Genomic DNA, 16,752 nt, shown 5'->3' with positions numbered 1-16,752 from the left:
TTAGTAGGAAAATGAAGTAAACGTTTTCCTTCATTTACAAACTCCAGTCTGGATTTAGTGTTTGGATAAAAATATTAATTAAATTTGAATATTATTATTACTAATATTATCCTTCACTGAGTAAACAAACCACAAAATTCTGAATGTAACACTTCATTGAATAAACGATTCACAACTAACAACAATTCAAGATTGATAGTTTTTCGTTTGTTACCTTTTTAGTTTAATAAAAGAGACGTGGTACTAGCTCTTAGAGGCGACTGAGAGAATTACATACCATAATTCGAGTTGTTCTTTTTTATATTTATATATTTTTGTTTTGCTTGTCTTGTGCCAAAATATCTACTGACAGATTCACGTATTTTGAGAGTCACAGAAAACTTTGGATTACAGTGACTGCCAAAAAGTAATGCAAAAAAAGAAAAGAAAGAAAAGACAAAAAAGTGGCTTAATGGGTACTATCATTCATCTGACATGACATGTCCACATCAATTACCTCTTCATTTTTTTGAAACAGTGAATCATAAATAATTCTCTGATATCACAAAAATAAAGAAATACCTTATATTCATTAGATATATATTTTTAATGAATTTATGTTTTAGTACTTTTGCTAGTTTAAATGCATTTCAATTATGAGTGTGTGATTTTCTTGAACAGGTTAGCAGAAATGTACAAATACCGTACAATACTTTTTTTTTTTTAAGTATATAACTTAATAATGCAGCATAGTTGAATACTTGCTATCAGGGTCAGCATCACAAATCAAGGAGGCGTAGTATCTGTTGTTGGCACAGCCCTCACTCATGTTGACGAAATGAAAGGTAATGTAAGGATCTTTTCTACAGGATTGATAATTTTCCGTACAGTTTGCACTTTTTGTCAACAATGAAAGTGAAGCATAGAAGAAGTCAGAAGTCAAAAGACCGTGCAGTTGGCCGTAGAGCGTTGGGTGCAAAGAAAGTCACTGGTGATCTCCTTGTAACCCCTGGCCTCAGTCAGACTGCTTCCTGTTGAACAAATGACATCCAAAATTAATTGTGAAACCCTAGATGGGCGTGACCTGAGGTGGTCCAAGTACAGATACTTGTAAAAATTCAACTCTGGTGAAAGCAGACGTACAAATTAAGCATTACATTACATAAGCAAAATAAATAAAAATGGTAAAAGTGGAAGTGGGATTCCTCAAGTTGTGCATTTGTATTCTTAAATATGCCTATTTATTTATGTTTTGTGTGTAACTGAATACTGCTGCTGTTTTTTTCCCCTCCCTCTCCTGGGACTTGGGGTGGGGGGGGGGCAGTGAATGATTGACAAAATAACCAATTTTCATCACTTCACTTGATGTATACAGATGATGATATAAATAATAGCTCTAATTTTTAGAGTAAGGGTTATTTTATGAGAACAATTTAATGCTTAAATCTTCAACAAAATGGAGCGAGAGCTCTTTACATAAACATAACTGTCATGTTTCGGTTCTGTGGGGTTAGGTTTTTGTTTTTGTTTTGATTGTTTGTGTCCTTTTGTCTGTGTCATCTATTTTTTGTTATGTTGTCCCTGTGTCCTTCCCTTGTCTCGTCAAGCTTTATGTGACCTACCTGTGTTTGCCTGACCTTCCTCATATGTCAATCAATCAGTGCCCCCTGCCACTTATGTCTTGCCCATGTGTGTCTCGTCATGTCAATTAGTGTTAGTGTAGTAAGGTCCTGTCCAGACGGAAGCAAAGCCGGCTTTGTTCCTCAAACAAATCTCGTACACACAGATGCATTTCAAGACTTGCATGTGTCCAAAAGAAGATGCTGAGGACATTTAACGGACGTAATGTATATGCTAAGTCAGGAGTGGCGCTGCGCAGCCACGGGGAGTTAACGGAAAGCATAGAAAAAGAATCAGCGAAGAAGACGAACACTTTTTTTTTTACTTTATTGCAATCTACAGAACAAATATGGCTTTGCATGTTTCGAAACAACATTAAGAAGATGAACACAGGAGAAGTGACAATGGCGGGTGATTCAAATACAACACCGCTTGTTGAACGTGGGAATAAAGAAGCAAAATATTTAGCTGCAAAAGCATAAGCAAGCTAAGGAGGCAGCGCAAAACGACTATGACACAGCTATCCGCCATTGTTGTTGACAGACTGGCGATTTGCTAGTTTGTTAGAATTGGAGCATACGTCCTCAAACTACGACAATGCGTCGTCATCGAGCTGCGACTATTACGTCATCATTGGAGGAGTATCCTGCATATGGTGTCCAGACGGAAGCGTACGGGTCGCGTTTTGAAATCTTTTCACTTTGGAGCCCGGTTTCAAAAGTGATCGGTTTCAAGCTCTGAAACCGCGCCATTCCGTGGACGAACGGCCTAAACGGTAAAAAAAAAAACTTGTGAGGATACACTGAAACTGGCTTTCGTAGTCTCCTGTCTTTTGTTCAGTTCTTGTTGGTCCATTGTTGGTTATGTTTGTTTGCTGTTGTTATCCCTGTTGCTGTGTGTTTATGTCAAGCCTTGTCGTTACCTTGGGCAAGGCACTTCACACACATTGCCTCCAGTACTACTCACACTGGCGTATGGAAGGTGCAAATGTTTGGTGGTGGTCGGAGAGGCCGTAGGCGCACACTGGCAGTCACGCTTCCGTCAGCCTATAAATCTAATTATTATTAACATATTTTGCTTGGCATATAACGTTTTTGGGGGTAAAAGTAGAGGTAACTCAGCATTTTCTGCATCAAGCCTTTCTGATTGGAAACATGCAGACGAGAGATTACGTGAGCATGAAAACAATCACAGAATGGCCATGATAGCTTTTATTAACAAGCCAGCTGAATGCGGTGTGGGGGATTCTGAACTAAAAAGACAATTTCATCATGAATTTCAGTACTGGTCTGATGTGCTTCAGAGAGTTGTGGCTGTAGTGAAAAAAAAATCAGAGCGGGGACTGGCTTTTAGAGGCAGCAGCCACCAATTTGGTGATGTTCACTATGGTAACTATTTGGGATGTAAGAAACTGTTAAGCCAATTTGACCCTTTTTGAAATCCCACATGGAAAATAATGGAAATGCTGGAAGTGGAACACCTCATATTTATCTTTAAATGTGTGTGAGGAATTTATGCATCTGATGGGTAAAAAAGTGCTAGATGAAATTGTTGGTAAAGTGAAAATGGTGAAATATTTCTCCATTAGTGTTGACTTAACCCCTGACATTTCTCATGTTGATCAGATGACATTTATACTAAGATTTGTGTCACCAGATGGTTGCATTGAAGAGTGCTTTGTAAAAATGTTGCCAATAGTAAGGCACACTGGTGAAATCCTGTTCCAGTCACTAACAAGTGTTTTAGAAGAGATGGGGGTTCTCCACCATTTTTCTCAGATAATATGTTTATATCATATACATCCTTGCTCCAAAAATACAAAATAAAAAACGGAAATTGTTTACATTATCTGCAAGTTAAAAGTATGATAAAGAAACAAATTCCAACACTTCGGGGCACGCTCCAACCGGCTGTTTTAGCGAAAGATATTATCAAGCTTTCTCCGACAACAAAAAAACTCTCAAAAATATATAAGTTACTTTCGTATACTGATAAAATGTCTCTACCCATCTCCAAATGGGAGACAGACTTGTCTATAGCTCCGGAATCTGACTTTTAGATTCAAGTTTGTGAAAACGTATTTAAAATGACAAAACACACAAATTTACAACTTATCCAATATAAAATCATTCATAGAACATACATTACTCAATATATGATGAGGAAAATGGGACTCTCAGACTCCGACATTTGTCTCTAGTGTTTACAAAACACTACAGACACTTATTTTCATGCTTTATGGTTATGCACTTCGGTTATGTATTTCTGGACTAAAGTCTTAGAATTTTTTTTCGCTATCTTGGACTGTAGGATACCTTTATCTCCAAACTTGTGTTTGCTAGGTGACCTAACAACAACTGACTTACCACGTAAACAAGTGCAATCACTTGTAGCCCTTACTATCGCAAAATAACCCAATTCTTGTTAACTGGAAAAATAAACAAACTCTGAATATCGACCAATGGTCTAACCTCCTCATAAATCACATTTTAATGGACAAAATATCTGCCTCAAATAAAAACCAAATATCAAAATTTATAGAAACATGGTCTACGTATATAGAATATTTTAACCTAAATCTGATGACTTAATTCTGCCTGTTAGCGAGAGCCACCACATCATGATAACTTACATTGCTGTTTCTGTATTTGGCAATTTGCAACTAATGGTTGTGTTTTTATAGTCAGGAACCCAGTTGCTGCCAGCAGGATCGAGCAGACTACATCAAACGACACCTTACAGTCACTAACTCCTCAAGATTCACCTCCAATGGGCACTAAGGGTTAATATTCAGATTCACTGCATGCCAGTGGGTTAATTCTATAGGTGCTGTCCCCCCTGGCTGGGCGTGGGCGGCTCTGCCCCTCTGTTGGCTGTTGGGTGGCGGCTGCGTCTTGGCCGTTCCCTGGGTCTCTTGGGGGGTGCTGCGTTGCGGTGCTCTCCCTGGTGTCCGGTGCCCCGGCGGCGTCGCGGTTCGGTGCCTGTGGGCCTCCGGGGTGCCCCGTGGTTCCCTCTTCCCTTCCCCTTCCTCTCCCTCCTCGCCTCTCCCCGCCCGTCCTCCGCCTCACCCTCCTCGCCTCTCCCCGCCCGTCCTCCGCCTCCCTGTCCCTTCTCCCTCGTCACCCTTCCTCCTCCTCTCCCCCTTTCTCTGCGGCCCTGCCGCTGCCCCTTGCCCTTCTTGTCGTCTCCTTCCCCCGTCCCTTCCCCCTCAACTGTCCGCCTTCCTCCCCCTCCCCTGGGTCGGGGGCTCCATCCATGGCCCGGGTCTCAGGGCTCCGGGCGGCTGGTTGGGGGTGTTGTGCCTACCCCGCTCCGGTGGGCCTCCTGGCACCTCGGGCGGGCCCCAGTATTTCGGGGGGCGAGCCCTATCGCCCCGCTGGGCTGGTCCTATATGCCCGCCGGGGTCCCGGTGGGGTGGGTGGGGGTTTGGTGTTCGCTCCTCTTAACTCACTGCACTAGTTTTGCACAATACACTTTGTTTATAAACACATAGGGCACATAACACATTTTGGGGGGGTGGGGTAGGGTGGAGACACCGTCTTAGCCCTCCAACTCCCCTCCAATTTTAATGCATCACACAATGGTTAGGGCAGACCGCAGTATTGAGCAGTGCTGCGGTCCCCCATCCGTGCACCACATACACTCACTGACATGACTGGGAGGCAGGTGGATCGGAGCGGGGGGGATATAATTTCCCTCTGCTCCATCTCACCTGCTCTCAATTTTAATGCACCACACACACACTTGTATATACACTGGGTGGGGTCACATTCACGGTGTAGGGGTAGAGTTCGCCAGTCGGCGAGCTGGCGAACTGAGTAACAGGGTTAGCTTTCACTAAGAACGCTGGCGTGACGACTGGGGCCTTTCCTTGCTGGGCCTGGGGTTCGGGGTTGCCGCCCGTCCCCCGGTGCCCCCATCTCCTCTTCTGCCCCCGGTGTTCCGTCCCTCCACGCGGCGGGAGGTGAGGTGGGCGTGGGTGCCCTCTCCGCTCCGCTCCGCTGACCGGCCCCTCTCCGGCACCGATGCCTGGGTACGGGGGGTCCCCGGGGTTTGGGGGTCGGGGTCTGGGGGGCGGCGGCTTAGTTGGGAGGGGAGTGCTTGGGGGCCTGGGGGCGGCTGGGTTGTGAAGGATGGTGGGGGTGGATGGGGGGCGGGGGTGTTGTGAGGGGAGCGGGGGCTGTCTTGCTGCGTTGGGTTGGGGGCGCGGGCCGTGTTGGGGTGAGGGGCACTCCTGGCTCCTGGGTTTGCTCTCTGGCCGGTGGCCCCTGCGGGGCCCAGGGGTTGTCCCTTGGCGCGACCGTGGCCTGGGGGGCCCTGAGGTGTTGTGATTGCTCCTTCCTGGCCAGGGTCGACGGCTCCCCTCTTTGGTGGAGGTTTTCATGCATGCCAGATCCACCACACCAACATCTATCAAAATTCAAACACAATTTGCTTCCTCCTGTGGTCGTTGAATCGGTGGAGGCTGATGTCTGTGGATCTTACTCTGCTTCATCTATCCTTCCTTCCTTTCCTCAGTCTCTCTGGTCTCTTGAGGTCTCCCTAATTTGTTGAAATTTAGATGTTTCTGGGGTTGGTGAAAAACTCTGGTTGGTAACCCAGTGGGTAGTAGGTAATGTCTGGTCGGTGCTGGATTTCACTTTCCTTTCTTTTCTTTGATCCTTCCTCGGGTCTCCTGACAACCTCACGACTCAAGCTGGATTCTGAAGTATTCGGTTTAGGTGAACGGTATGGGATTTTTAATAGGTTTTAGGTGAACTAATGAGTACACACCCACACGCACGCACACATGCACACACACACACGCACATACTCACCCACATACAAAATAAAAAATAAAATACACATTTAAAAAAAAAAAAAAAAAAAGAGCAATGATGATGACATGTCAAATCGGTTAAATTACCGAATGAACAATACTGAGCTCTTAAGAAGAAACAAAAAACAAAAAAAAGAAGAGATGGGGGTTGATATTGCAAATTGCAGGGGGCAGTATTATGATAATGCCAGCAAAATGTCTGGAGTCTACAAAGGGGAACAAGCACACTTGAGGGAAATCAACACCCAAGCTGAGTGGGTGCCATGTGTAGTCCTCACACTTAATATGTGTGCTGATTTGTTTGTCAATGGTAAAAAATAAACAGCAGCGGGGGGCCTATATTTGATGGTTATGGGCCTATGAGTAGGTAAAGGCGGCCCTGGTCGTTGCCCCACGTTTTTGCCACAGCAAGATTTTGGACCTTGTTGTTTTTGTTTTTCCGGACTATGCCTTGTTCCCTGACTTGTTGTTGTTCAATTAAAAAGGACGCCTCTGCCGAGGAAGGACGCATCTGTACTTGCTCCTGCACTCGCTCGCGACTTCTAACTATTTTGTTGACATTGTGATTTTTAACTACATTGTTGCAATATGCCTGGCGGGAAAAAAAAGAGCTGACGAAATTGAGGAGATAAATTCTTCTCTTGCAAAACTCAAAGAAATGGTCACAAAATACTTGAAATGAAAAAGAGCATCAAGCCGCTTCTGCAGGAAATTCAGCAGTTGAAAAAAGAGACACAAGAAAAAGATTTACGCATTGCCACCTTAAACAAAAAGTGGATGATTTGGAACAGAATCTTCAAATCAACGATGTGATAGTTATAGGTATCCAGATTAAGCCGCGCCGCGGCCCTCGGGCGAGAGCTGCGGCCAGCACAAGTGCAGTTGATTCTGACCAAGCTTCAGCGAACGAGACTGTCGAACAGCAAGTGACAACTCAACTCAGAGATTTGGGATTAATTGTGGATCCAGCGCACATCCAGATGTGCTTTTCGCTTCCAACTGGGGGGACACGACCACCGGCAGTTCTGACCAGGTTTGTTGACAGAAAGAAAAATATGTCTACGTCAATGAAAATCTCACTAAACGAAATGCTGACATTGCCAGAAGGGCGCGACAATTGAGAAAGAATGGATTTGGATCTTCATCCAAACAAAAGAAGACTCATCTTCTCAGAAAAAAATACGGATCGTGAAAAGAGTAGAAGAATTGGCGTTTGAGAGAAAATAATTGCTATCAGTAACTCACATCTTTAAATTGTGGATTATGTCATACCCAAATGAAATTATTGTAATATGTTACTAATTAACCCAAAACTGGAGCTGTCATGATTTGAATAATGTAAATATAGCATATGATTACCTGCTGACACTGCCAAGCTTAACTCTTGTTTATACACCTGCATTGATAACATATATTGCTGTTCCTGTAAGAATGTAAACATTGTTTGGCTCTATTTCTGTTTGGACATTTGTTGTAACATGCAAGGCTGTCGTGATAAGGTTGTATTGTGGCTGCAATGTATCTGCTGTAAATAGTTACAATTGGAGTTGGTGAACGGCTAGCGGGGGCTACTCCGCCGGGTGGGCTGGCCTTGGTGAGCACTCAGGAGTATCAAGATCTAAGCATCATCGGATGCCTGGTGGAACTGTTGGTGGCGTCCGTTAACCGATTTACCAATTCCAAAGGATTGTTACTAACTGCAATTTACACACAGACATTACTCAAGATGAACTGAGCGAAGAGTGTGCAGACTTAAGACTGGGATTGATAACGATATGAATCAATGACTATCATAATCAATGTATATGACTGATGCATATAGTAAGAATCAATGGGGACGGGTTACTAATAAGCCATAGCTTCTACCCCGTCAGCCCTTCTTTCGGATGTCAATGTTGCAAATTATATTATGTGATCGATGTAACCTGTAATAATGTGTCCGAAAGGAAAAAATTAATAAAACAAAACAAAAAAGCCATATTGGACTTCACCTCTGCCTCCTCGCTCTGCTTCCCTGCAACTGGGCCCTCAACCACATTACATTTGACACACTCCTTTAAAAAAACAAAAAAAAACGCTCATATTGTGCAGTACTTTATGGAGGGTGTACAGCTTCTAGTCATCTTGATACTGTGCTCCGTTTTACACATAATTTTGGAGGTTTAATAATCAGTGTACAAATTCATTTTCAAATTCATTACGTGTTAAAAATCAACATATCACCCATGTTATTTTTATGAGTATGACTCAAGAATTACAAATTAAAAAAAAGAAAATCTACTTTTGTGTTCTATATTGATATTTCCAATATCTGAGTTGGGGCCCTGAGCTAAAATCATTTATTATGTTTATGTTCCAAAGAAGCCTCATACAAAATGTGGTGCTTTTATCCACAAGTGCACAATCTGTCGAAAAACGTGTGCTCAACCTCTGGACTACATTGTGGCACACAAACCCCTCCATGATATGGTGATGGCTCAAGTGAGAGATGATCTTAAAACAAAGTGTGAAAAATATGCAAAAAAGTAAGAATTTGAGAAGAGGGCAAATACTTTTCACAGCACTGTGTACATGATCACTGTTCATGTATTTATATTTATTTATTTATTGGATAATGTGTTTTAATTATCTTTAAGGTTCAACAATTGCTCCTTTTGAGTAAAAGTTAATTTTAATCCCCTAATATTTGTATTTGCAGTAGCAGTCAACTTGCTTCTTGGGGGAATAGTGCTATTTGTTCTTACCTTCTATAAGATTGTAGAGGTTGCAGTAGTTTGTGCCATGGTCTTTAATGACATACCAGGTCTCAGAAATGGACATGGCCTAGGGACAGATCATACAATGATCACACAATAATTACACAAAGCTAGTTACACAGGGAATGATAAGACAGATGGCACAGCCAGACATGTACACTATGTCAGTAATTCAAAGACAGCAGGTATCAGTTTCAAATGGGGCTGAACAATGTATCGTTTTGAGACCGAAATTGCGATCTCAGACAATGCAGTTTCGAGATTGTCAAAGCTGCGGGCTTTTTTGTTTTTAAAAGGCCCTTCTCCCCGAAGTTCACCAATCAGCAGCATGCCACAGTGCGCACACACACTTGCCAGCTCCGAAATGGTGAGAAAAAAGAAGCAGCAGCAGCCTCATACAAAATGTAGTGCTTTTATGCATAATCTGCCGAAAAAACGTGTGCTAAACCTCTGGACTACATTGTGGCACACAAGTACTCGGAGGTACTTTGTTGTTTCACGACTGCTTGACACAGTCCGTGATTGAGAACGCAAGGCGCTAAGCTAACTTGCTCCAACAGACAGGCTAATAATACATTTGTATGCAGTTTCAGCAAAGAGGTGCGTGGTGCTGATCCTCTCCTCCGTGGTGACAAATAAATCACCCTAATAAAAGCAGCCCTTTCATTAAGGGCAAACGGGCAGTCACTAAGCATGATAATCGCTCATGTGAAATGCAAAATTGGGAATAACCCAAAATAAGGGCTTGGGCGTACAGTGGACTTTTCACAGAAGTCTGGTTAGAACTGTGTTAAGTGGAGGGCCAGTAGCTATGAACAGATCATTTTTACTACAATTAATACATATTCTACACTGAAAATAAGATGACAGTTAGCAATTAGCCTGTGTTAACATTGTAAACATTTTTTACTGTTTAAATTTATATTTTAACTGTTTTGAATTTAGTTATAGCTGTGTAGTAATAAGAAAACAGTTAATTCAATTTTACTCGATGTATAGTGTCAATTGGGTCTTCAGAAACTTTCTGTAATAAGGAACCTTGCAAGGAAGCCTCTTCACAGATCTCAACTTTGAAGTTTATTTTAACACGCAAGAAAACAAAGAACGTTTTCTAACACCTGTTAGCACACATACGAACGATTGAGCACGCTAACGTTCGAGGTCCAATTCCAAATTAAATTCATATCAGCAATGTTAAAAAAATTCAATAAATCAGCAATGCTATTTGCTTGTATTTGCACTCTTTTCCATCACTGAGTTCTGAGATCTACACAGTAATATGGCTTAAAATTACTATTATTTTTGTAATCAGTTTTTTAAATTGTTGAATAGATTTCATTACGTACATAAAAGGCAGACACGTTTACATACTTACGACATGACAAGTTGATTACTCATGCTCGCACCAGTATGCCAAAACTACGCAAATAAACCACAAAAGTATGAGAAATATACAATTTTCAGGGTATTCAATACAATAAACTCACTGTAGATGATGACAAAAATACACCACAAGTACATATCAACAGCAACACAAGGAAAGATGAACACCAGAGGTGGGTAGTAACGAGTTACATTTACTCCGTTACATTTACTTGAGTAACTTTTTGGGGGGGCGAATTACTTCTAAGAGTAGTTTTACCACACAATACTTTTTACTTTCACTTGAGTAGATGTGTGAAGAAGAAACACTACTCTTACTCTACTAGATTGGGTTCACTATCGTAGTTACCCGCCGCCCCATTCATGTATTAGATTTACTGTATTTTCTCGTAAACTCCACTTGACTGACTGTGGGAGCATTTCTGCGGACACATTGAGGCGCAATTCTCGTAATGTCCCGTCTCGCGCGATCTCGCAGTTCTGTAAGAGGTGCTCATGATGTTTACGGAAAACAGACGCCCGGAGTTGTTAATATTACTTTAAAAACATCTTCCTCCCCTCATCGGACGGGTTCGGCCATTTGGTGTTGGTGTGTGTGCGCGCGCTTATAACTCGTGTTATGGTGCGGACGGATGGATTTCAACGACGACATGCGCCGTATGTAGCTCGTTGCCAGGGACAACGACCATTTCTTATGCAACGATATGGGACGTGCGTTGAACGCCGGCATATTGGCTCCATAACTGAATCGCTTTGTGCTAAAAAAAAAAAAAAAAAAAAAAAGATTGGATATCCCCTCCGGAGGCAGCTCCGACACGCAAGCGAGTGGCCCCGTACTTCCTACTTAATTTCCTCCGTGACTGGGCGGGGGTCACGTGACTACAGGGAATGCGCAAAAAGTGTTTCCATTACACTTTTGTGAAATACTTCTATTTCGACACGTCTCAAAAAGCACCTCATGAGAGGATAAAAACTTTTTTGTTAAATTTGAGAGTTTTTTTCGAAAATCATGCGTTTCCATTACCAGCTTGCTTTTGCGCAAAACTGAGGGTAATGGAAACGCACCTTGTGACTATTGCGTGCAGTGCTTACACTAAGAAGAGTTCAATGTGAAGCTTCAAGCTTGGCTAAACCGTCGAACGTTTGTTTGACTAGGTGACGGGAAGAGAGCCGTTGTGCGCATGAGGCAACCCTGCAAAAAATTATGGGTTATGTAGTTGATTGCATTCAATAGCGATTATTGTGCATCAGCTTTGTTGTAATAAAAAATAGATGTTATTTGAAATCAAATGAAACAACATAGAACTTGAGTACAATTTTTGGCTACTCTATCCACCTCTGATGAACACAAATAATATGGGCTTGAAAACATTTGAATACACTGACTACAATACATTCGACCCTGAGAATAATTTGGACCCAGACAATCACTTTTAGAAAAATGATTACTGCAGTTTCACAATTCAACAAAAATATAAAAATGGAAAATGCACTTTCAGTTATACATTTCAATAGTAAAAGTCTCTGCAGAAATTTTACAAAAACCAAAGAATACCTGAATAAATTCAAAATAATTGCCATATCAGGAGGGGGTGTCGCAATATAGGTAGACAAAGCTCCAAGATGCAGTAAAATTGAACATCTGATTACCACCATTGACAACATAATGGAATGTTTAACCATTGAAGTACATATTAAAAATGCACCAAATGTCATTATAAGTTGTATGTATAGGACACCAGGATCATGTCTTGACATATTTAATGAAAAACTAATGGAGATTATCAGATACAAAAATTATACTTAAAAAAAAAAGCAAATAATGTGTGGTGATTTTAACATTGATTTTTTAAATCCGAATGGGCATCATAAAACTGATTTTATAAATACAATGTATAGTAATAATCTATTCCCTGTAATTATGAAACCTAGCAGAATAACAATTGATACAGCTACACTAATAGATAATAACATATTCATAAATAAAATTGACCATAAAATAGAAAGTGGACTTCTTATTAATGATATAAGTAATCATCTTTACAATCTTCCAAGACTATTTTAATAAAAAATATAAAACCAACAATAACTTACACATCAGAAACAAGACTAAGAACACAACGCTTCATGGCTGCCTTTAAATTGGATTTAGAAAAACATAATTGGTCTGAGGTCTATTCAAATGATGATCCCAATATCGCATACAGTGCATTTCAGTTTACCATTATTTCTTTATACAATAAACATTGTCCATTAATAAAAGTCACAAGAAAATATAAAGGTCTAAATAAGGCATGGATGACGAAGAGAATAGAGAATGCATGTAAAAAGAAAAACATTTTATACAAAAGGTTTATTAAATTGAGAACTATGGAAGCTGAAATAAAGTACAAGACCTACAAAAATAAACTATTGAATATTGTATGAACAAGTAAGAAAAAACATTACCATGCATTACTAAAGCAACACACATGAAATATGGAAAATACTAAATCATGTAATTAAAAATAGCTAAAAAAAAACAACAACAGATTATCCATTATATTTTATAAAAGATTTAAAAAAAAAGATTGTTATTAAAACATTTCAGACAGAGCTAATGATTTTAATGAGTATTGTGTTAATGTTGGCTGAGCCAAGAAACAAACATGATATAAATAAGCACATCAAAAATAATTCATCCACTATGTGGCTTAATGCTGTTAATGATACAGAAGTATTAAATGTTGTTAAAATAAAAAATAATTAAAAAAAGTCCACTGACTGCTTCAACATTGATATGACATTAGTAAAAAGTATTATAGAATATGTTGTGCAACCTTTCACATATATATTTATATATGTGTAATTTGTCGTTTAAAGCCGGTATATTTCCATCAAAAATTAAAATAGCTTAAGTTATTCCTATTCATATAAATGGAGAAAGACACATATTCAGTAATTATAGACCAATATCATTGCTGCCACAGTTCTTAAAAATTCTAGAAAAAAATATTTTCACATAGACTGGACAATTTTATTGAAAAACACAAGCTTTTAAGTGAAAATCAATATGGGTTTAGAGAAAAACGGTCCACCTCAATGGCAGTCATGGAACTCGTAGAAGCAATATCTACTAACATAGATAATAAAAAATTACTGTTGGATTTTTTAAAATATATATATTTTTAAAGCATTTGATACTATAGATCACTCTATACTAATGAATAAATTAGAAAGATATGGCATAAGAGGTTTGACATATAAATGGATGAAAAGTTATTTGGATAATAGATATCAGTACTTACAGTTTAACTATATACAATCAAAACACTTGAAGATTACTCATGAAGTCCCCCAAGGGTCTGTGCTAGGCCCCAAATTATTTATATGTATATAAATGATATCTGTTGTGTCTAAAAAATATTCAAAAGTGTCTTATTCGGCAATGACACACCTCTCTACTGTTCAGGAGAGAACCTGAAGCAGCTTCTGACTACTGTGGAGTATGAATTAAACACATAAAAAATTGGTTTGATATGAACAAATTATCACTAAACTTAAATAAAACAAAGTTGGTAGTTTTTGGTACTAGACAAACCACACAACAGGTCAAAATTATGGTAAATTAATTTGAAATAGAAAGATTGTATGAAAATATTTTTTGGGGGGTTGTTATTGATGAAAAATGATTGTCAGAGTTACATTTAAATCTTACTCAAATCATGCAACTCCGTGAGATAGGAATCAAGGACCACACCAAAGTTTGTCTTTCTGCAGAAAGGAGTAAGTGGATGCTCTCCGCACCAAAGGACTTCCTGCCTCCACCTCCCTGCTCTGCACATTTATTCACAAGTTTAGAAGGCGGAACAAAAGGCGGTACTAGAATCACAATGATAAAAAACATACATCTGGTGTGGGTGTAGCATTTCAATTGCAGCAAATAGTAAAGTGCTTATTCATGTGATAACTTATTATACAATTTTTCCAACAATTGTGTTGGAAGTCACACATAGATAATTCAAAAGAAAAATGTCAACAATTATTGTGATACTCTAAAACTAAGGATGTCCTGAATAAGAAATCATTATACACATTATATTGTTCATTATTATTACCATTTCTGACCTATTGTGTGTAAATCTGGGCAAACGCATATAAAACAAATACCGATCCTGTTTTCAAACTGCAAAAAAGAGCCATAAGAATTATTAATCGATCAAAATATACAGAACCAACTAATTCTCTATTTATTAAATTAAATACAATGAAATTTTACGACATAGTTGAATTTAAAATTGTTCAAATAATGTATAAAGTACACAACAATCTACTCTGCCACAGTACTCAGAAGCTGTTTGACATGAGAGAGAGTCCTTATAACATAAGGGCGTACCAATTTTTTTTTAAACAAGAACAAATATTAACCAAATGTGTGTTTCTGTAAAAGGTGTTAATTTGTGGAATAATTTTGGAACTGACCTGAAAAGATGTCAGTCACTTGCTGAATTAAAAAAAATGTTTAAAAGCAAAGTTTAAAAAATTTACTTAAACCAGATATGACCTGTTAAAATTGTATATATGCTATAATTTCTTTGGATATATCAGTATGAGTGTAATGAAAATTGCACATGTGAGTATGAGGATATGATTCATAAATGTATTATGGTATATGCCTATGAATTTCATGTACATATGTTGCTGGCAAATGTGCGTATGTTAAATTGCACTTGTATATATGACTAGGTTTATACATTTAATTTTGTTGAAATACATAACCTTATCATTTTATCAACATAAAACGAATAAGGGGTAGGACTAGATAAGTTTTTAACTTCCCCTACCCGTCTTGAACATATAAACTCTTTTCTTTCTTCCTATTCTTGTTTTTCTTTTTTACTTTAACTTATATTTTATGTGTTTTGTGTTTTCTTTGTTTATATGTTCAATAAAAATAATAAACCAACATAAAACTGCAAGATTTAAATGAGAAACAGTGAGAAGAATGAATGATGCTTTCTGACCCTTTTTAACAAACAATATGTACCTTTCCCAATTACGCCAATCACAAATACTCCCATTATGATTTTTACACTTTTATACTCACCATTACAGTAAAAAGACCAAAAGAGTTAATAGCATGATATGAATTTCACGCTATATCACAAAGCCCTCAGTCTCTGTTTGAAGCAGTTAAGTCTAGAACAAAAATATCGGAGTATGGGGAAGATCATTATTTACACATAATATTACATTTATTTACAAAGAACATGTACATTAGTATAAAATGTAAAACATTTTTGGGTTACATAGCCTATTACACATAATTGCATATTTGAACATGGCGCCATGTAGTACTGTAAGTCTTGCCTTAACTTGAACCATTTTAAAGGACTACCTCTTACACAACCTCTTTTGTGTTCCTGCATTATTCGAGTAATAGCTTTTAATACTTTGATGGTATGTCATTTTCAGTCATATTTGGAAAACGTTACTGTACATTGTGAATAAAAAGATGAATGTGAAGAAAATCGCTAATTAAATTGAAATTGCAGTATTTGTCCTAAAAATCGCAATTAAATTTTTTACTAAAATAGTTCAGCTCTAGTTTCAGACATTGTTAAATTGTTTCTAGGTGAGTGGAAACTTACCGAAACATGACAGAAGGTGTAGAAATAATAGGGAACTAGGCGGAAATTAATGACATCCGTATATCTCTTAACAGGAGAGACGTGTTTGGCGGCTATAAAGTGGATCGAGGCAGACTGTAACTGGAAGGCACAAGCACAATAGCACAAGTATGATTAAGAACCAATCACAAAGCTTACACTGCTATACATACATAAGGATTACTAAAGTAATGACATAAGTATGATCTTTAGAAAAAGTAAAAGTGGTGGACATTTGCTGTGTCTTAATACCATCTGAATAACTAGGTGATCAAATCTACCCAACTATACAGAGTTAAGATTCTGAAAGTTATTGTTTTTTCCCCCCACTTTTTGAGAACAAATGCATTTTCCTTGTATTAACAAATTAATACAATCTTGTGGATCTACTTTTGTGAACTGATTTATCTCAATTATACATACAAACCTTGTACAAGCACCGCTGTCCACCCTGCCTGCAGCCAGCCATGGTTTCCCACTTCCTTATTTGTAAAACAAGGGATTTATAAACCATTCGACATGGTATCCCAAAATACCTGGATGGAGT

At 38.8% G+C, this 16,752-nt stretch overlaps 1 protein-coding gene across 2 annotated transcripts in view; it reads right to left on the bottom strand.

The window, feature by feature from the left end:
• Positions 1-339: 339 nt before the first annotated feature.
• The window catches only part of LOC147155504 (uncharacterized), a 32,259-nt gene continuing 15,846 nt past the window's right edge, over positions 340-16,752 (bottom strand). For both annotated transcript variants that reach the window (XM_086066367.1, XM_086066366.1), the window contains 4 exons: positions 16,633-16,741; positions 16,188-16,307; positions 9,163-9,241; positions 340-1,010 (listed from right to left, as the gene is read on the bottom strand). In XM_086066367.1, coding sequence (XP_085922493.1) covers positions 919-1,010; positions 9,163-9,241; positions 16,188-16,307; positions 16,633-16,719 — 378 coding nt within the window. In that variant the 5' untranslated portion in view covers positions 16,720-16,741 and the 3' untranslated portion in view covers positions 340-918. The remainder of the gene's footprint in view (positions 1,011-9,162; positions 9,242-16,187; positions 16,308-16,632; positions 16,742-16,752) is intronic.

The sequence above is a fragment of the Leptonotus elevatus genome, chromosome 21, assembly GCF_054856555.1.
Source record: "Leptonotus elevatus isolate MCC_2025b chromosome 21, RoL_Lele_1.0, whole genome shotgun sequence".
NCBI classification, from domain to species: Eukaryota; Metazoa; Chordata; class Actinopteri; order Syngnathiformes; family Syngnathidae; genus Leptonotus; species Leptonotus elevatus.
This window is presented reverse-complemented; position numbering and strand designations above follow the sequence as displayed.